Below are 22265 nucleotides of genomic sequence, written 5' to 3'. Positions count from 1 at the left end.
TACTTACAAGCCTTGATTTACATAAAGATATAGTGGTAGAGAGCCAAGGTACCCCAGCTGTTCTAAATTTCCTGCAGATTGTATTCTGCTCTTGCAAGGTGTCTATTTATAAAGCAGCGAATTTAACATTTACTGAAATGATGTGGATGATGTGCTAAGACCAATCCTCATAGAAAAAGCAGTCTCTGTATTGCTTACTTAAATGAATTGTAAATTGTGATTACTGTCTAGGAAGAAATAAACTTTACACATCGACTGCATGTGTTCGATCATTTCCATCTTTAATAGAGTGGTAGAAGATATATGTTTAGTGGCTATCCTTGGCCCTTTCACTTGGCCCTTTGTTTTTATGCATGTGTGCACTATTTTGATATGTACTCTAATGCTTTTAATGTTTAATAGAAATTAAAGAAACTTTTATTAAACTCAGTACCTTGAAACCCCACTATTTTAGTTTTCCAAGGTGTCTATGCTCTGAATCTGGATTCAAAGTCCCCCTTTCTTTCTCTATTACACACTAGGTGTGTGGTACTTAATGTTATAAATAATCATATGAGAGGGTTCCTATAAATTCAAATGAATGAATTGTGAACTTGAACTGTAAACATGTGGACTTAAGTTCTTAAGTTCTTCATAATGTGAGATGAATGAGGGCTTTGTTTAAATTGATTTTATGGCTTGTCCAGAATATGTAGCTATTTCAGCGTGCATAATCTAGGAACACATTCACTTTAATACAAACTAAACTGCTCTAAACCCTATGTCATATTTGAAATGGTGACCTTTACTTATGAGATACAGCAGTGGATCAAATGCAGGCTTAAGCCTATATATTTAATTGTATAATGTAGTTTTCTATATTTTCTGGATGTATTTTATACTGGCCTGCCCTCACTTTAAACAGCTTAAAAAATAAGAAAAACATAATGTTTTTCAGAATTGCCCCTATCACTACAAGACTTTTAAAATGTGCACAGATCAGTGTTTATAAATGTTGCTTTAGTGAATTAGTTAATAATTACAATTACAGTTGACTGTACTCTATCATCACAGACACTCTTTTACAAAATTAAAATTACTTACAGCTTTAAAAAAAACATTTAAAAAAGCATATATTACACTCCTATCTACTTAAAATAGTTTTAAGAATGTGGAAGTTGAAGGCTTCATTTGCTGTCATGTTACTGCTTGACAACCTTGCAGTTTTTTTCTGTACACCAATATAATGTAGCTAATCTTCATACCAAAGTCCATCCTGTAAACTAAAGACACAGGTTTCTAATGATATCTTGCTTTGGCTACATTTGTTTAATTGTAGTTTCCTTGTAACAAGAACTGGCAAACTAACGATCCACAAGAAGAGAAGAGGTTACTGCTCTGCTTTAGTGTTCATCAAATCTAAACACTGCCTTGGATGTATATTTTATGACTGACATTAAAAAATAATTATTATATGTTCAGGTGATAAAATGGTAAGTTTGAAAATGTTTATAGTTCATGCTTTCACTTTTTTTTTCAGAAAAGAATGGTAAATTTTCCTCAGGTAGTGACACAGCAGAAAAAGAGAAGAAGGGAATTTTGGGATTTTTTCGTAGCCACAAAAAAGGAAACAAGGTGGTAAGGATATGTTTGCTTATAATAAAATCCTTCTTATATTTTCAGTGGTATTTTAAAACTGATGTAATACCTAGTTAAAGTCTTTTAAACAACTTATTATTTAGAACAAACTTTGTTTTCCCTCTCTGTTTTTTGCGTTAGGCAGCCTATGTTGTTCTACATGACATGTATTTCAGAACAGTTCTTTGATCACATCAGTGAATATACCTGTAAACCCTTTAAAGTAACCCAGTAAATCATAATCACTGTTAACATGTTGCATGAGTGTTACTGTGTGCCCTTTACTCACCATTGGTTTTGTTGTATTATATAGAATCTCTAATTATGAGCAGTGGGACAGTACCACATAGGGCTGGTGTAATAATGTAGTAATGGATTTCTGCATAATTGAGCAGTAAAGCTGTTTTCTTGGGGTATTATCGTAGATACACATTACACTGTTAGATTGTTACATAGTTATTTATAACATTGAATATGTAAGGATATGATAGATTATACATTTCATTGGAAAATATCGGTACCTGTTACTGTTTATCTTTCTTTTGAGTGCACTGAACATTTTTAGGTATGTAGTGAGTACGTAAGTAGTGACATGATTTTATTGTGGATATCTATAAACCCCAGAGGTCCTCTTAATCTAATTTATGATTACTGAACAGTAAAAGTGAGTAAAAGTCCACATTATGACATTAGTCTGTATGAATCTATAACTACTTCATCTCCCACCATTATTTACCCTGTAATAGCTTATCTCAGACCTTTTACCTCAAAGGGAAAAAAATAGTACAGCTTACTGCCTTCAGCTTTCAAATATGCAGTTACTGGTTCTTTGTGAACCAGTGCTGTCGTGCGCTTCAAGCAAGCATTCCACAGGTGTGCACCTGCCTTTAGGCTATGTTTAGAGATTTCAGTGCTGTTACAGCTTCCTCATGCCTTTCATGCCTTTGAACTGCTGCCATGGGGAAACTTCTCTATAAAAGTAGCTTTTCCTTGGCAGCCCCATAGAGAAAAAATGGGGGCAGTAGCAGATGGTACAGTACTGCTCACTGCCTCCAACGGCAAATGACCAAGTGGATAGAAATCACTTAATCCCGAGGCAGGACAGAACCTGCCCTTAAATCGAATCAAATCGAATGTACTAGTTTTATTCATACAATACATCATTCTAAATGTCTGTTCTGTTTCACCAAAAAAAACTCCAGTCCCATTGGCCTTAAAGAATATAGAATTTTTAAGATAAACAGAAGTGTAATTCTTCATGTGATATCATTGCATGATATTGATGTAAATAATTCTCTGGACATGAAAGGGTAAAACACCTTTGAACTTGTTAACATTTATAAAATGATTTAGATTAGCTATCTAGAATTTAAGAATGTCACATTTGACCCAGAACAAAAATAGCTGGTTAATCAGAAAATGGATAAGGCAATAGCCTTGTAAATCCTATTTACATAGCCTGGAAAGGAGTGTTACTTCTTTATTTGGAACATTGAAGGCACTCCTTAACTGCATACCTTTACACGTGTGCAAATGCCAATACATACAAAGCTTTTTACACTAAGTATGTTGCCTGAACAAAACCTTTTTAGAATAGAAACCCAGGGACCCACTGAGTGCCTAATTTATTTACCTAACATTCAACATATATATTATATGGCTGAAAGTATGAGGTCAATAATAGGATGAATTTACATTAGAGTTTAGTTTAGGCTGTCCTCTTAGTAAAAGAAGTTATTACTCTGGGATAATTCACTTAACTTACTGAATTTGATGAAAAGGATTTCCAATAACCTGCAAGGAAATATAAGAAAAAAAAAACATGATTTTTTTCAGGCACATGATTGGACTACTGAAGTAAACATAGCTTCATCCCATTCATTAAGATGGGAAGTGTGAAGATTTATTTTTAATAAGAAGCTAAATTTCTTTAGAATTGACTACATTTACAAGGAACATTTTACTTAGCTTGGTGAACATACTAAAATTCACATGCAAGGAAGGAAAGGAAAATAAAACATTTTGCCAAACTAAGAAAACATTTCTAAGAGAAAAGAGCAAAGTGAACAACGTATTAAATCTAATTATTTAACAAAGGCAATTTCTACTTTAGTGAATGTGATGAAAATTGTCTTCACGAAAGATATTAGATGTCAGCCCAACTCCTTCTTAAGGTGAGAGAAATTTACCTTTCCAAAAAAAGAGAACATCACTTCTAAATTCAGTTGTACTGATTCCTCTTCTCAAAAGAGAACCAACATGCATTAGTAGGTAGCACAGTAGCGTCTTATGGCCAGTCAGGTCTTAAGAGGCCTTAAGAGAAAGAACTAGAGAATCAACTACTAGCACAGATAAAAAAAGCAGCAAAAAGTGGAAATGTTTTAATCATGGGAGACTTCAATTACCCTGACATTGACTGGAGTAATGGCACTACAGGAACAGCAAAAGGGAGGAAATCTGTAAATTTATAACAAGAAAATTTTATGGTACAGTTTATAGAAGCCCCAACTAGAAATGATACTCTGCTGGACCTAGTTCTTTCTAACAATGCAGAGCTTACAACCAAAGTGAATATAAAAAAGAATCTGGTAGCAGTGGCCGTATTATGATTTCATTTAATGTAAGCTGTAAACAGGAAGCAAAACAGGAAAGATAAAAACATTTTTTTTTAACATCAAATGTTCAATTATTAAGGGCAGCTCTCTGTGACTTGGACTGGGAGAAATATTGTCCTCAAAGAACACAGAACAGAAATGGGAATGTTTCAAGTCTGTTCTACAAAAGCAAACTGAAAAATGTATTCCAATGGGTAATGAGTTTAAAAGTCTAAAATTAAAACCTGTGTGGCTCACAGCTGATGGTAAAAAAGCTATAAGGTACAAGGCATTCCAAAAATTTAAAAATGAAGGATCACCTTCATCGTTTGAAAACTATAAAGAATATAACAAAAGATGTAAAAAGAAGATAAAATGTGCAACACTTCAAAATGAAGGACAGATTGCAAAGGGACAGTAAGGCAACCCCCCAAAAAAGTTTTTAAATATATTAATAGAAAAAAGATCAGATCTGAGCATGTAGGCCCCTTGAAGGATGTCTCTGGGTTGGTATCTGGGGAAAAAGAAAAGGCAGATTTACTAAACACTTTTTTTTTAGCTCTGTGTACACAAAGGAAAATGGCAGAGTTCAAGTCCAAATTCATAATAGCAATGTCACTGCCTTAAATGGGTCCCAATGGCTCAAAATTGCTCAAAAATAAGGTTGACAAAGCACCAGGACCTGATGGACTACATTTATGTGTCCTCAAAGAGCCGAACTCAGTTATTTCAAAGCCAATATTTAAAATTTTTTGATACTCTTTAGTCACTGGCATGGTACCAATAGATTGGCCTAAGGCCAATGTGGTTCCCATCTTCAAAAGGGAGCAAAGTAATTACCAGGTAACTACAGACTGGTTAGTTTAATATCTACAGGTAATGCTAAAGCATTTGACACAGTACCGCACATACTCTGAATGGCGGAAGGTTATTAGTAGTGTACCCCAGGGTTCAGTGTTTGGAGCTTTACTGTTTAACATCCTTATAAATGATATAGAGTTTGGGATTTAAAGTACCATTTCTGTGTTTGCAGATGACACCAAACTATGTCATGGAATTATGTCCATACAGGATGTCTATATTGTACAATCAGACCTGGATGTACTGTTTAATTGGGCAGCCAAATGGCAAATGACATTTATTATAGATAAATGTAAAATTATGCTAACAACATACATGCTTCATACTGTCTAGGGTGAATACATTTGGGGGAGCCAGAAATGGAAAAGGATCTGGGGGTTCTGGTAGATCATAGACTTCATAACAGCATCCAGTGCCAAGCTGGAATATCTAAAGCTAGTAAAGTACTTTCTTGTATTAAAAGAGGAATAGACTGCAGAGATGGAGACATAATCCTGCCCCTGTACAAAGCATTGGTCAGACCTCACCTGGAATATGCAGTCCAGTTTTGGGCACGGGTTCACAAAAAGGACACTGTGGAATTGGAGAGAGTGCAGAGAAGGGCAACTAAACTAATTAAAGGAATGGAGGAGCTCAGCTATGAGGTGAGATTAGCTGAACTGAATTTATTCTACCTGGAGAGGAGAGGTTTAAAGGGGGGAAATAATCACCCTGTATACATAAATAAATGGTCCACATAGAGAACTCTCTTCCCAATTTTTCACTGTAAGATCATTACAAAGAACAAGAGGACACTTTTTGCGCCTGGAGGAAAAGAAGTTTAAACTCTTGATGAGGAAGGCATTCTTCACTGTAAGGTCTGTGAAAATGTGAAATTGGCTCCCTCAGGAAGTAGCTTCAGCAACTACTATAGATTACTTTAAGAAAAAGCTGTATGCTTTTTAGAATCACAGAATTTAACTGGGTATTAAGGCCTCAAAGTAAAGATAACAGACTGTTGATCAAGGGGAAATCCGCAGTCAATCCCTTTTTATTTATTGCAGAATGAAACAACTGTAGGACGTACAGGCAGTGATCATTTTGAAGAGATCTTGCAGACTGCATCTATCAGTGGAAACAGGTGTGAAGTGAGTAAAAATGCTTTTTTGCACTATACATTTCATAAATGCATTTTCCTAAAAATTGTGTTCCACCAATCATTCTGCTTATTCAGCTTTGGATAACCTTAGCACAGCCATACCCATTATGTGTGGTTTTTAGTTTTGGATAGAATGGTGAATGATTAAAATCCCAGTTAGATAATAATTGCTGTGTATCCATGTTTGGGAGATTTGCTGCCTTTGTCATGGAGAGTAATATTGCTGGAACTGAAAGTGAGAGAAAATCCAAAATTTTGAATATTCAGCAGTAACACTTGCTCCTTTGATAACAAGAAAGAATTTACTGCATCGTGTACAAACAGAAAGTGAAGTAAAATCTCTTTAAAAAAACACACATACGAAAAAAAAAGTCCAGCCAGGGGTTTTGTCCTGAGAACAGGAATAGAGCAATGATCTTTTGTTAGAAACTCTAGTTCATGTAATGACAAAAAATAATTTAACTTACTGTGGAGGACAGAAAGTTAGGGAAAAACTTTAAATAAAACCCACATAGCAATAAAAGACAAGACAGGGGTTTTGATCATATCCTGCATCTAGCGAAAAGCGAAAGTGTAGTAAATGAGGTAAAAGTGACATCATCAATCAATCATGTGGAAGCATAAATCTGTTTTTTTTTTTTTAACTTGCTGCACTATTCCAAAGTATTATTTCCAAAGTGAATTTTCATAAAGTTTTAGATCATTCACTAAGAAAATATATTTTGCAGTTTACTCAAAACTATCCCATGCTTCTCAAACCCTTCAACAGAAAAAGTGTGAAAGGTTTTAAAAGGCTCGGAAGCTTTCTTTTGATTTATTGCAGATTTTTGTTACATTGTGTTCTTGAACTGAGAGTTTTGTTTGTTATATTGCTTTTATGCTACAGTCTTTCGTATAGTTTCCCTTTTATTTATTATTATTTTGGTTTTAGGTGGATAGGTTTCTTGCTAATATTGTAAACCTATAATAAATTTAAATCAAGCACATCTTCAGACTATATAGATCAGTGTTTCTCGATTATTTAAAATGGGGGAACCCTTGAAATAACTTTCAGGTCTTCGGGGAACGAATTGTTGTTAATGTAAATCAACCAGATTTTAATATAATAGAAAATGCTGTTTATTGTGCATGATCCTAAAGGCAGTTAATAATTTGTAAGTTGGTTTATTTATTATTTATGCATATATTAATATATAAGTGTAGAAATAGTGCATATAAACAATTAATTTACTTAATATCAGCCAAAGATATAGGCCCTGGTTACACTAAGGGGTCTATTTATAAAGCAGTTAATCTGCCATTACCTGAAACATGTCCATGTGTTTCAGTGGCATCAAGAAATTGTCCAACAGGGAATGGTTCAGTGAATGTAGGATTCCCTGCTTTATACAGTTAGGTCCATAAGTATTTGGACAGACAACTTTTTTCTAATTTTGGTTTTGTACATTACCACTATTAATTTTAAATGAAACAACTGAGATGTAGTTGAACTGCAGACTTTCAGCTTTAATTTAGTGGGTTGAACAAAAAGATTGCATAAACATGTGAGGAACTAAAGCCTTTTTTTTACACAATCATTTTATTTCAGGGGCTCAAAAGTAATTGGACAATTGACTCAAAGGCTATTTCATGGGCTGGTGTGGGCAATTCCTTTGTTATGTCATCAATTAAGCAGATAAAAGGCCTGAAGTGGGGGGGTGCTTGTATGTGGAAGATTTTGCTGTGAACAGACAACATGCAGGAGCTCTCCATGCAGGTGAAACAAGCTATCCTTAAACTGCAAAAACAAAAAAAACAAAAAATCCGAGAAAATGCTATAATATATTAGGAGTGGCAAAATCCACAGTTTGGTACATCATGAGAAAGAAACCAACAGTGGTGGATGATCGCAGAATAATTTCCATGGTGAAGAGAAACCCCTTCACAACAGCCAACTAAGTGAACAACACTCTCCAGGAAGAGGGTGTATCGATATCCAAGTCTACCATAAAGAGAAGACTGCATGAAAGTAAATACATAGGGTGCACTGCAAGGTGCAAACCACTCATATGCCTCAAGAATAGAAAAGCTAGATTGGACTTTGCTCAAAAACATCTAAAAAAGCCAGCACAGTTCTGGAAAAACATTCTTTAGACAGATGAAACCAGGATCAACCTTTACCAGAATGATGGCAAGAAAAAAGTATGGAGAAGGCGTGGAACAGCTCATGATCCAAAGCATACCACATCATCTGGAAAACATGGTGGAGGCTGTGTGAAACATACTGTCTGCCTAAATCCAGGTAAATGCAGTCAAATTGATTGGGAGGCGTTTTATAATACAGATGGACAATGATCCAAAACATAGAGCCAAAGCAACCCAGGAGTTTATTAAAGCAAAGAAGTGGAATATTCTTGAATGGCCAAGTCAGTCACCTGATCTGAACCCAATTGAGCATGCATTTCACTTGGTAAAGACTAAACTTCGGACAGAAAGGCCCACAAACAAACAGCACCTGAAAGCCGCTGCAGTAAAAGCTTGGCAGAGCATGAAAAAGGAGGGAACCCAGCATCTGGTGATGTTCATGACTATAGGCTCTCATTGCCAGCAAAGGGTTTTCAATCAAGTAATAGAAATTACCGTTTTATTTTCAGCTTTTTAATTTGTCCAATTACTTTTGAGCCCCTGAAATGAGGTGATTGTGTTAAAAAGAGGCCTTAGTTCCTCACATTTTTATGCAATCTTTTTGTTCAATCAAATGAATTAAAGTCTGCAATTCAACTGCATCTGAGTTGTTTCATTTAAAGTGAATTGTGGTAATGTACAGAACCAAAATTAGAAAAAAGTCTCAGTCTAAATATTTGTCTCTGTCCAAATATTTATGGACCTAACTGTATATAGACCCCTAAGTGAAGCTCAAGAGGTAGTTTGAACAAGAGAAGTGCACCAACGTTATCTTCAAACATGAAGGAACACGTCTAAACTTTTTTTTTAATATTAGATATTTGAAATAAATATGTGCCATGATTTAGTGATGCATTCCATGTTTTTTTTATTTTAGTTTTTATAATTTAATGTAAATTACCGTTTTTTATAACTATTTTAATTATTTAAAATAAAAAAATAACATGCTTCACAAATACACATTTACTATAGAGTACATCAGTAAAACTGATTATGTGAATGGTGAGATTTCTCATACAAAAGCCCCACAGTACATGTGTGTTGTCTGCCAAAGTGTGGTAATTCACTAATTAATGTGTTACTGTTTTTGGTAGCAGTATTTTTAGCACAACAGTTGTTGAGACGTAAGGGCTGACCTGTTCTTGCTTAGAGATTAGAACAGTGAAATGAATGCCAGGTCCCTTGTTTTGTGTTCACATTAACAGGATTCCTGGGCAGAAGTGTAAGGTGGGTGTGATGGGGCCTAGACTGAATATTTATGTTCCACAGATCCTAAAGATTAATGCTAACTTGCCAACTTGTCAGCAAAGACATGGCTTCCTTACACTGATTTTAAGTATTAATGAAATGTAAACAAAAATATACCTTTCATTACTATAAGTTTTTATATAGTGCCAACATATTACAAAGTGCTTACAGTCACTTGAGGCGCTTGAGTCACGTCACTAACTGTTCCTTAGAAGTGCCTATAATCTAATGTCCCCACCATAGTTTAGTCTTGAACAGTCTAAGGCCAATATTTGGGAGGAAGCTAATTATCTACCCATGCAAACATAGGAAGTACATATAAACTCAATGTTTTTAAAACATAGGGCTGCTATTGAACTATATTTATTGCAGGTTTAGAACATTTTAGGGTATTTGTACATTTCTGTAAAAACTCAGATTCTCGGGACATTACTGTAGTATTATGACAAAATCATAGCTTGGCTATCAGCAAGCCTGCAGGTTTAGATCGTTGTTTATGGTTTGTTTATGTTAAATTTATATAATATTAACCATAATGACATAGTTGTTGCTTAATGAGTGAAGTTTACTTCCATATATGGTTGTATTTTGTTTCTTGTTCTCCTTACGCAGAAGGTATGGAAGGGCTTTTTATATTGTTTGCTTCATAAAATGTCACAGTTCTAGCTTTGTCTTAGAACAGAATTTTCTGGGACTATGTTGTAATCTTTTGGCTGATAATTATATAGGAATGTAAGCAAGACTAAGGCAAACAGTGGCTCTTTAATCACTAAGACAGAAGAACGTTTAACATGTTCAGGGCATACGAATACAAACGTGTTGACTTTTCCTCGAAATGAAATAATAAAATGTATCCAAAAACAGGTATTGTTTATGAAATTACTCTGTTTTAGGTTAAAGTTTTGGAAAAATAAGCTCCTAATGTCTGTACTCAATCCCACTGTTAGTATGCACTTAGGTGTCACAATGCATCCTTTTGTGTTGCTAAGTGATTAATTGTCCATTCTCTGTAGCAATGGCTCAACATTTTTGCAGCATTCCCAGTTTCCCTCTAGACATGTGCACTGTAACTGAAATGCACCATTTCAGCATCCCCAGTTAACACCTTGCTGAGTGCAGTTGGAAAGTATTATTAATGTGCTGCACCCAATAACTGTATTAGTTTGTGGCAATGGTCCTGTTCTACCATTGGCTGCTAGTCATATTAGGTTCCAGTTGGAACCTGTTGGCACTTTGCCTAATTGTTGGCTGTCCGAATCGATGTTTGCCTGTTACCCCGACTTTGCTCTGTCTTAATCCTTTAGGTACCTCACTTGGCTGTTAGACTTCTATGTAAACTGAGGAACATGGAGTTTTTCTCTTTTTTTTCTTTGTTTTCTCTGAGATTACATTTAGGGGTTGAGCTGAAGACAGGGTTTTAGTAAAAAAAAACAAAAAGGAGTCTGGTGTGGGATAAAAAATACCCCTTGACTGGAACCTGATAGGAGAACTTTAGGACCACGCACTGGTGGCCTGTTCTGAGCAGTAATGGACAATGAGTCACAGGTAAATTCTTATACAATGATTAAGTGCTATGGATTCTGAGGTTTGTGTGATACACAGCTGTGGTTTCCTCAAATTTTATTTTCACTCTTCTTTTACGTAATGCTAATAAAATGGTATGTGATTTTTTATGTAATTGGAACAAATGTATGCTACCATCAGCACTCTCAATTGACAACTCTTTTGTGGCATACGCATATGGTGTTGGTCTTATATAATATTGGGTCAAAGGAAGAGAAACGTCAGGCTTTTATGGGCAAAACATATACTTGTGTGAAGAAAAACTTAATTTTTGAGTATCTTCTGTTTCTACTGTGCCAGACCTATGCTACCACAGTACTAATATGCTAAAATTTCATCATAGGTTACAGATCAAATTACAGGGTGTTAGTTAATGTCAGCAGTGAAATGTCCCAGGTCCTGACACGTTTCGCCTACTTTCGCTTCCTCAGGTGACTTAGAGACTTTAATAAATGGACTATAGAAGATAGTGTGATATTTGTTAGAAAGTTTGTACTGAAGACATTATGTAAAACAGATTATACCGACCATCCTCCACCCTGGCCCCTGCCCTAACCGAACTATTCAACCTCTCCCTTTCTACTGGTAAATACCCCTCAGCTTTTAAACATGCCATAATTCTCCCTATCCTAAAGAACACCTACTAGATTGTAAGCTCTTCGGGGCAGGGTCCTCTCCTCCTGTATCACTGTCTGTATTAGTCTGTCATTTGCAATCCCTATTTATTGTACAGCGCTGTGTAATATGTTGGCGCTATATAAATCCTGTTTAATAATAATAATAAATACCATTATAGTTAATAAATGGTAAAGTTATTCACTAATACAAAATTCACAGATTACAAAACATCAACATCATTTCCATTTAGCAACATTACATGTTTCGAAAATAGTTTCCAACGAGTCTACCTAATGGTATATTCTGTAAGTTTAAGCTTAAAAATAAACGATTACTGTAAATTTAATTGTAAGAGATAAATATGGAGTCACTTACAGTTAAATCCTTAAATCTCCAGTGTAACTGAAAAAATGGGATAGTTTAGGACAGTGATTTTCAACCACTGTGCCACGGCACTCTAGTGTGCTGTGGGGGATCTTCAGGTGTACCGTGGGAAATTATCCAATTATCATTGTCGAGTGTCTGCACTGTAGTGACTGGCAGAGTAATGTAATATTCTTCTGTGTCAGTGGGTGGCAGTAGGTAGCCTAATTGCCTTGTTTATTCTTAGAGACAAGAGAATTAGCTACAGAGTGTCATTTTGTAACATTTTTGATTTGTGGTGGATTATTTCAATGTAAAAAAAGTACCGTGGCTAAAAAAAGGTTGAAAAACACTGGTCTAGGACGATCACAATTATTTTATATGTTGGCTGCTGTGGTAGACTGATATCTGATAGAAAACAAATAATTTGGTAAACAAAAAATAAACAGTAGGAAATAATAAACTTAATTAGAATAATAGAAGATAAGAAGGAAATAACAAAATGGCTAACAGCTATTATGATGATGTTAGGGGATAAATGAGACCGGTACCTAACAGGTTAATTGGAGTCTCAAAAGACAGGTTGTTATAACCACCAATCAGAGAGTAGTTACTTTTAGTATGGAAATTGATTTCCCCAGGGAATAAGGCTGGATTATAAATTTCAAAATAAATGGAATTTATTTGCTACATTATTGGGTAAATAAAATAAAAATAAAATAGAGTTGGAAGATATAAACTATGCATGTTCCTGCCCAGGTAGTATCAGTATATTAGATTTATTAAGTTTATTTCCCTGCCAAAACTAGAAATTTGTTCTAGGGTTGGGAGAAACAATAATAATTAGTCCATCAATCGAACTTAAAATTAATACTGTATAAGGAGATCTGTTGGACAATATGATGGATACTCACATTTGCTGAACCATTCAAGGCTATTAGTGTAGGGAGTAATATTGTGGTAGTTGAATAGAACCCCAACCTTTGAGAGAAGCACTGTCTGTGCGCTTTTAATTTTGTGAATTCAACAATACACATGATTATTTATTTATTCCGTCTCATTACCAGAACGGGAGGCGTCCGTTTCTCTTGGGGGCCTTTGATACGACTGCGCTGTTTTCCTGGTGCTGGTCGTTTCAAACTCATCAACTATCATACAACCATTTATAAGGGCGCCCTGCACACAGCACAATCCCTATTTATGTGGCTGGCTGCTGACAAGCTGCCCTTCCTCTTATCCACCAATGATCTCAGTAAATTTAATCTGTTTTTTTACAGATTCTGGAGCACATTACTATTTACTTTGAAAACCTAGCTACAATATCCCAACTTTTCTTGTTTCCCCCTCCCCCTTTTTCCTAGATGGGGGTTCTCTTCAATTACCACAATATCACTCCCTACACTAATAGCCTTGAATGGTTTAGCAAATGAAAGTATCCATCATATTGTTCAACTGATCCCCTTATATTAATTTTAAGTTCGATTGATGGACTAATTATTATTGTTTCTCCCAACCCTAGAACAAACATCTAGTTTTGGCAGGGAAATAGGCTCAATAAATCTAATATACTGATACTACCTAGGCAGGAACCTCCAGCTCACTAATAGGTAAGCTATCTTCCAATTCCTTTTTTTATTTTATTTATCCATTAATTTAGCAATTAAATTCCATTTATTTTGACATTTATATTACAGCCTTATTCCCTGGAGAAATCTATTTCCATACCAAAAGTAACCACTCTCTGCTTGGTGGGTATACCAACCTGTATTTTGAGACATCAACTAACCTGTTAAGTGCTGGTCTCATTTATCCCCTAACATCACTATATTAGCTGTAAGCCATTTTGTTATTTCCTTATTCAAGTATTCTAATATTCAAATAAGAGTTTTTTTTACACAAGTATATGTTTTGTCATTAAAAGCCTGCCTTTTCTCTTTCTTCTTTATTTTGACCCAAAATTTATGTAATTTCCAGGCTAGGCACACTGTATTTCCTTGTAGACAGGTGAATTCTTCTTTTGGTAAACCTTTGTCTCTGTTGGTTTTATAAAACCAACACTATGTAAGGTGTTCCAAAACATGTTTTCATTATTTATTTCTATAATGATGACTCAGTTTAAATAATATTTTAATGTGTATACTAAAAGAGAAATACTTAGGTAAAATACTAATAACAGCATATCATAAATACAAAAACCGCAATGTTTTATGCTGTCCACAGTGCTGATTATGTTTTACAGCTTGAACACTGGGCAAATAGTCCACAATGTTTTTTCCTTCCTAAACACACATAACATTTCTTCTGTGTCTGGAGAGATGATCTCAAATCCATCCAGACTCTGGTGCTGATCTGTAGGCTTACATCTACTAAAGGATCTGGTATGACAGTCTAAACAAGTACCAAATACAGTTAGTATGTGATACACGGGCCTCCTAAAATAATCCAAAAACTTTCTTTACCTCTTCTGACCCAATCTTGTTTTGTTTATGCTCACACTTCCCCATCCTAGACACTGTATTTCTAAGTAGTAGGTTTTGAGCAACTAAGAGCTGCCAATTAGGAAAACAGTGGGCAGGACTGGTGCCAATTGACCAGTCACATATTTAAGAATTTTTTTTATCCACAGCCTTCATGAGAGTGGCAACCCTGCTCTGAATTCAGGAGCAATGTAGTTTTGATGCCACATCACATAAAGCTGCATTAGTTTAACTTTATTTATATGATCAGTGTGTATTTGAGTAAAAGGAGTATAAGTTCATCTGCACGTAGTGCATGTATACTTTTTTCAGTGGGAAACCATAGTTCTCCTTTAATTACATACTATTCTACAAAGATGTGGATCATGAACTGTCATTCTGATTTTTGGATCTGTATCTGTTAGAAATCATATCTCTGTTTTCTCCTTTGAGCAATGTTGGGCATATATATTCTTAAAAAAAAAACTCTAGCCAGATTTTCAACTTTATCTGGGGGAATAATAGACCTTGCATTTCCAAATAAATCCTGTTCCAATTGAGGAAACATAGAGGCCTCTCTGTACCGCATATTTACAATTATTATATAGCAGCCCAGTTAGCTAATATTTCAATGCACCATTCTGAAACAGACCATTATGGGTGGCTATAGAGGCGGCAGAGGTGTCTCCCCTACCCATGGATGGTCTCTTATGGGTCCCAGTTGCATTGCAGGGTCATATCACTAATCCAATATTGGAACATATGCTACAAATATGGGACAAACATTAAACATGCGGCTGGTCTAGTATCCCTCCACACTCCTCTTGTGCCTCTTCTCTACAATCAGTCATTCTTCCCAGGTTGCGAGAACTACTTGGCCTTCAAACCGTGGAAGGCACATAATTTGAAAATGGTCTATGACATGCTGTCTATACATGGTGCTAGAATCTTTGCGTCTTTAAGAGAAAAGCACAATATTCCGCCCAGTGAGATATTCCGTTATCTACATATTAAACATTGACTGAAATCTGTAAAAATGCACCCAATCCGTTGAGAATGACTACATTTGAAAGCATTTGTAGACTACTCCCCAACCCTAAAGGCAATATAACAATAATCTACAGTTGTCTATTAGCAGGTACAGCATCTAAACCACACGCCTATATGTCTAATTGGGAAACAGATCTACAAATGAAACCTGACCCTGGGATATGGTACCAAATATGGAATAACACAGCCAGATGCTCTCCCAAAAGTAATACCACGGAGGCTAACTATAAATTAATAATATGTTAGTATATGGTACCTGCCAGGCTCTGCAGATTTTCAGCCACTTCCTCCGCAGTGTGTTTTAGAGGGTGCTCCGTTAAGGGCACATTGTTTCCTATTTGGTGGGAATGCCCAAGGATAGATTTTGGATTGCTGTTTTTCAGCTTGTTTACATAGTGCTGGGAAGATTTATACCAAAAGACCCTAGGGTCACTAAATGTTAAACCTGAACACTGTATGTTATCCCAGTTCCACCTGTTACAGTTCATTTTTACTACAGCTAAACAGGTGTTGGCTAAGGCTTAAAGCTCAGCTACACCAACGGTGGCTCAAGGGAAAAGAAAAATGTTCTGGTATCAAACCAATAAGAAAATGTCTGCTATTCTACATGACAAATGTGATAAATTCCAGAGAATATGGGAACCGTGAATTATACACTATTTACCACCCGATTTTGATTGGTCACTATTAACAAATTAAATCAAGGATCTGCACCACGGCATGTGCGAGAGGTTGCATTACTGTGGTTTTTCTTAGACTCACCCAAGCTTGACCCCCTTTCCTCCCCCTTACCCTTGTTTCCTACCCCCCTGTGTGTTGTCTGAATTTTTGTGTTTGTTAGTGTATAATGTAAGGTACCGCTCGATATACCCCAGGTTATTTGCAGCAGGCTAATGGACTTTACTATATCACTATAATTTACCTTCTTTTTATGTTGGGACATTACCTCATTGTCTATCAGAAATTTTATTCCAGATCCACAAGGTATTACCGCCACCTGAGGAACTGCCCCTCTTAATGTGATCGATCCTGTTAGATTTTGTATTGGTCTCAGTATTTTGTACTCTGTATTGTCTTTATTTTTTATTTTTTATTTTTGATGTATTTTAGTTCAACAGTTCTTTATTGCATGTCTTTGCAAAAAAGAAAAACCATAAAAATGTATTGAAACAGAAAAAGAAACTCTGGCCAGGGTGAAGAAACAACGGGCACTGGTCCCTTTTCTTTTGTTATATTGAAGTAATGTCTGAGATAGCGTGCTTTAAAAATAGTTTGCTGACTTGTATCTAGCTTTCTATGAAAACTGAGTTTCATGGATTTTATTCTCCAACAAAAAAAACCTGACTCTAATGTGAAGGATGCACTTCAGTACCACACTTTGACATATTTTGACCTTCTTGGAACATTTATGGGCAACCAATCACAAACAGAATGTTATATAATAATTAAGCACTGGGGTGTAAGGCCTGGTCAGTACCAGTATTCACCAGACACCAGTCCCCTACTTTAATGCTGCGGTCTTCACCTATAGCAGCCCCCGCTCAGCCTCAAGAGACTGGTTGCGTCTCCCAGCACTTGGTTGCCCCCAGGGCTTAGTGCGCAAGGGATAGTGTCTGGAGATAGGCCGACAGCTGACCAGGAGCCCACAGATACAAAGTACAGAATTATCAGAAAATCTAAAAACAAGCCAAATGCAGCCTGGAAGCAGATGACTTGAAACAGAGAGGCTATAAAGCCCCAGCAGCCAATGATAGCATGGGATACAAGGAACCACTCTGCTAATCAACTTCACACAGCTCAATTCTATTCAGCTGTGCAGCCTCCGTACAGAGGAAGCCGAGGGAAAAAACCCCAGCTACAGTGAAACAGGGATGCTGCAACCCTCAGAGCACTGATCCTGACCCGTGGTTTTTCAGGATTATTTTTGTGGAAGTTTCTAACTAATTCTTCCGCATGAACTTGATGGGCTGGAACCCAGCTCCTTTCCTCTGGACCGGAACCTTTCCAATCTAGAGAATTTTGTACCCAACGGGAATCCATAATTTTTTCAACCTCATACTCGGACTCATCCCCCCCCCCACTTCCACATCCGGGGGGGGGGGGGGACTCCAACAACATGGAAGGAGTCTAGACTAATAAAAGAACGAGGCAGGGTTACCCTATAAGTCACTCTATTTACAGTATTTTCTCAGTAATAAGGTATAGGCCAAAGAATTTTGGTCCAAGCTTGGTGGAGGGCTGGCGAATGGCAAAATTCCAGTTGGAAACCCAAACTAAATCCCCTGGAGCAAATTCTGGCTCTTTGGATCGATGGCGATCTGTAAATTGTTTCTGCTGCCCTGAAGCCTGCTTTAAATTCAGCTGTACTTGAGACCAAATTGTGGTCATGTGGGTGAGACAATCCTCCCAAAAGAGGCATGTCAGAGGGGGGGCCAGGAAGAGAAGAAAATTTTGGATTCTGTCCACTAAGACATTGAAATGGGGACATTTTAATAAAGAAATGTACAGCGTTGGTAAAGGAAAACTCTGCAAATGAAAGATAATTTGCCCATTCATCCTGACACCCTGATACAAAGCAGCGGAGGTACTGTTCTAAAAATTGATTAGTCCTCTCAGTCTGGCCATTAGTTTCAGGATGGAACCTGAGGAGAAAGAAAGGGAAATGCCTAAACGCACACATAACGAGCACCAGAATTAGGATACAAACTGCACCCCTTTATCAGAGACTACATTGCCTGGAATACCATGCAAACAGAAAATTATCTCAATGAATAGTTGCAATAATTCCTTAGCTGTGGGCAATTTGTGAAGGGACACAAAGTGTGTCATTTTACTAAACCGGTGCACCACCACCCAAACCACAGTGCATCCTCTGGACACCGATAGATCCACAATGAAATCTATCGCTATATGAGACCAGGGTTTGTTAGGGACCAACAGCGGCTGAAGGGTCCTGCTGGGGCTAAGTGAGGAGTCTTACTACAAGCACACATGATGCAAGCCTATACAAATGCTCAAGTATCCTCAGGAAGGGATGGCCACCACACATGGCATGTCAGTAGCGCTAATGTCTTTTTCTCTCCTGGGTGTCCAATAACCTTGGATTCATGAAACTGTTGGAGGACCTGCAGGCGTAGAGGCAGTGGCACATACAACCCGCCCGAGGGTTTGCCTGGAGATGGGTCGGACTGGTGAGGCTCTAAAAGGACCGATAAATCAGGGGAGAGCTGAGTTGTACACAGTACCCTGAGCACACAGTGAGAGGGAAGGATAGATTCAGGCATATAATCTGTGCGGGAGCCTGCCTCAGGGAAATTATGCGATAAAGCATCAGCTTTAACATTTTTAGACCCGGGTCTGTATGTAATGGTAAAATTAAAACCTGAAAAAAATAATGCCCAACGTGCTTGTCGGGAAATCAATCTTTTGGCTCCCTCTATGTATTTCAGATTTTTGGGGTCTGTAAATACCATATCATAGTTCTGTTCTGCTGGAAAAAAAATTTGGAAAAGAAGGAGCGGGGGTGTAAACGTTCAGGATTTCCCTAGTACTGAGACAAAATTGCTCTGACCCCAAGCTCGGATGCATCTACCTCCACAAAGAAGGGTTGCTGGATGTCTGGATGTACCAGGCTTTCAAATTGGTAGGCTGAGGCCAATCAAGGACAACAGTGACCTTGGCAGGGGTGCATCATCAGGCCCTGGTCAGAATCAATGTAACCCAGGAAAGGGACCTATTGGACTTTGAAAACACACTTCTCCAATTTGGCATCCAAATGGTTCTCCCTAAGTTTCTGGAGAACTGCCTTAACATGAACACGATGCTGAGCCAAAGAAGATGAAAAGACCTAAAAAAATCATCCAAACAAACCACCGCAAATTTACTAAGAAAATCACGGAAAGTGTCATTATTGAAGTCCTGGAAGACTGCTGGGGCATTGCATAAACCAAATGGCATAACCATGTACTCATAATATCCATCCCTAGTATTCAACGCAGTCTTCCACTCATCCCCCTGCCTTATTCTGATGAGGTTGTAAGCTCCCCTCAGGTCTAGTTTAGTAAAAATTTGGGCATTTACTACCCGGCCAAACAGGTCATCGGTAAGAGGTAAAGGGTACCTGTTCTTAACCGTAATTTTGTTTAACCCAAAAAAAAGAAGCCAGCCCCAGCAGGGGATGTCGAAGGGTGGATAAAGCCTTTTTCCAAATTTTCTTTTATAAAAGCTTTTATGGCCAAATTTTTAGGGACTGTGAGATTGTATAGGTGCCCTCGGGGAGACATAGTACCTGGGAGCAAATCTATTGGGCAGTCAAAAGGTTGGTGAGGGGGAAGAACCTCAGCAGCCTGAGGAGAGAATACACCAGAGAAGGCCAAATATGGCATGGGCAGCTTCTCTAGGGACGTACCTGCAACTCAGAGAGGTAGTGAGTTTATGAAACAATTCTTAAAACACCTTTCACCCCATTTAAGATTCTGCCCAGATTCCCAGTCAACTATGGGATTACGTCTGCGCAACCAAGGTAGTCCCAAAATTTTAGGTGAGGAAGGAATATTCAGCAAAAAATTGTTTTCCATTTCAGAATGGGTGGTACCCACCTTTACCAAAATCTCAGGAGTAATCGCTATATGTTTACCCTGTTGCAGAGAAGACTTGTCTATAGCTAATACACATAAAGATTCAGGATAGGAATCATAGGAATCCCCAGAGAGCGTGCTAGAGCCTCATCCATAAAATTGCCAGCAGCACCGCTATCCAAAAAGGCATGACACCGCTATCCTAAAAGTGCTTAACAGAGGAACCCCAGAAAATCTCAACAGACAATAATATGTGATCAGATTTTAGAGGACATACTTGCTCGCCTAGGGGGGTTTCCCGAGGCCCCCCTAGGCGCTGAAGTCTACCGCCTTCCTTTCATGGGGACAATCACACAAAATTACCAGATTCCCCGCAGTACAAACAGAGTGCTTCAGTTTTCCTCCTCAACCTCTCTGTGGCCGACAGCCATGAAGAGCCCAATTGCATAGGCTCCTCGACAAGAGAGGAAGGTGGACTCGGTGCCGAGACAGCCAGGCCCCTGGCGGAAGCAGTTGGCACAGACAGTTTCTCCAAGCTGTGCTCACGAATTCTGCGATCAATCCTATTGGTTGACATAATCATTTCATCCAGAGTCTCTGGCATGGGATAGTTGACCAGGATGACCTTGATTCCATCAGATAACCCCCAACGAAATTGACTTGAGCGCAGGATCATTCCATTAGGAACTGACCACCCAGCGGCGGAACTCCGCAGCGCACTCTTGTGCCCACCTGTGACCTTGTCAGGGAATTTGCAGTTTAGTTTCAGCAGTAGAAGTCAGGTCTGGGTCCGCATACAAGATTTCCATCCACAGAGGAGAGGGCTGGGTTACAGCTACAGAAAAACAGGGATGCTGCAACCCTCAGGGCTACCACGAGCGCAGCAGCCGGAGGGAATAGGCAGCACGTGCCCTCTTGCGGTGGGGCATTGCCTTGGAATGTAGGCCCAAAGAGCGCCTCCTAAAGTGAGAATTCTAAAACTTTGTGCTGTTTTATCTTGGTGTGATACACAGTTGTGTTTTTAATGATGTTTCTTCAATAGTTATTTCCACAAGGGGGTGCTCTTAAGTAATGCTCTTATTGATTATTATTAGTGTGTTTATACCAAGAGTTCTACATCATTGTGTGTGCATGTTACAGAAATTAAAGTGTAGAAAAAGTACCACACTACACATAACTCTTACCTGAAGCTTGATTATATCATAAGTCAGTGTATTTAGCCACTATCACTTGTTTCTTTTGGACCTACATAGTGGTATTTTAATCTACTTTTCCAGGAGAAATTTAGGAGACAACTCTTGGGGTATATATTTATAAAGCTGGATGACATTCACCAAATGTTCACTGCTGGTGTATCTTTCTGCAGCATATGTTTAAAATGAAAAAGAATAAATAATCTTCATGGAATGTTTTGTAAATATTACATTCTTTGTTTTCTTAAGAGTCCAGTTCATTTAGGTCCAATATTTATAATTTAATTAAAAAGCTAATGGTGTGGGCAAGGTGATATTTATCTGACTAAACAGACCTTATGGGAGCTTCATACTGAATTTTCTATTGTAATGGCAATTTTCGTAACAGAACGTAAAATAATATATAAAATGTATTGTGTTTATGCCAGTATTAAATTTAGTCCAAATATATATATATATATATATATATATATATATATGTATATACATACATATAAATATATATATATATATATATATATACCTAATCTGAGTATGAAGTGCTTTCACTGGTGTTATCCAGGAAATATGAAAAGAGATAAAAGATAAAAGAGGTCTATCCTGCTCCTAATTATGAATGATTAGCAAGTAAGTAATAGTGGTAAGACTACAAAAGCAATGTGAGCAAAGTGAATGTATCATAACATAAAATGATTGTAATGCATTGTGTAATTTTAAATATTTGAAGAAAGGGGAGCCAAGACAAAAATACATATCCTGTCTATGCTGAATTTAGAGATAAATAATGCTGATATATAAATGTCCATATGTTTTGCCCAGATTTC

At 37.3% G+C, this 22265-nt stretch overlaps 1 protein-coding gene across 4 annotated transcripts in view; it reads left to right on the top strand.

Annotated features, from left to right (window-relative positions):
- Positions 1-22265, top strand: part of COBL (cordon-bleu WH2 repeat protein) — a 241175-nt gene that overhangs the window by 98350 nt on the left and 120560 nt on the right. For all 4 annotated transcript variants that reach the window (XM_072412123.1, XM_072412122.1, XM_072412125.1 and 1 more), the window contains 2 exons: positions 1520-1617; positions 6116-6199. In XM_072412123.1, coding sequence (XP_072268224.1) covers positions 1520-1617; positions 6116-6199 — 182 coding nt within the window. The remainder of the gene's footprint in view (positions 1-1519; positions 1618-6115; positions 6200-22265) is intronic.

This window comes from Pyxicephalus adspersus, chromosome 5 (assembly GCF_032062135.1).
Source record: "Pyxicephalus adspersus chromosome 5, UCB_Pads_2.0, whole genome shotgun sequence".
In the NCBI taxonomy this organism is placed as follows: domain Eukaryota; kingdom Metazoa; phylum Chordata; class Amphibia; order Anura; family Pyxicephalidae; genus Pyxicephalus; species Pyxicephalus adspersus.
Note: the sequence above shows the minus strand (reverse complement) of the source record. Positions and strands in the feature narration are given on the sequence as shown.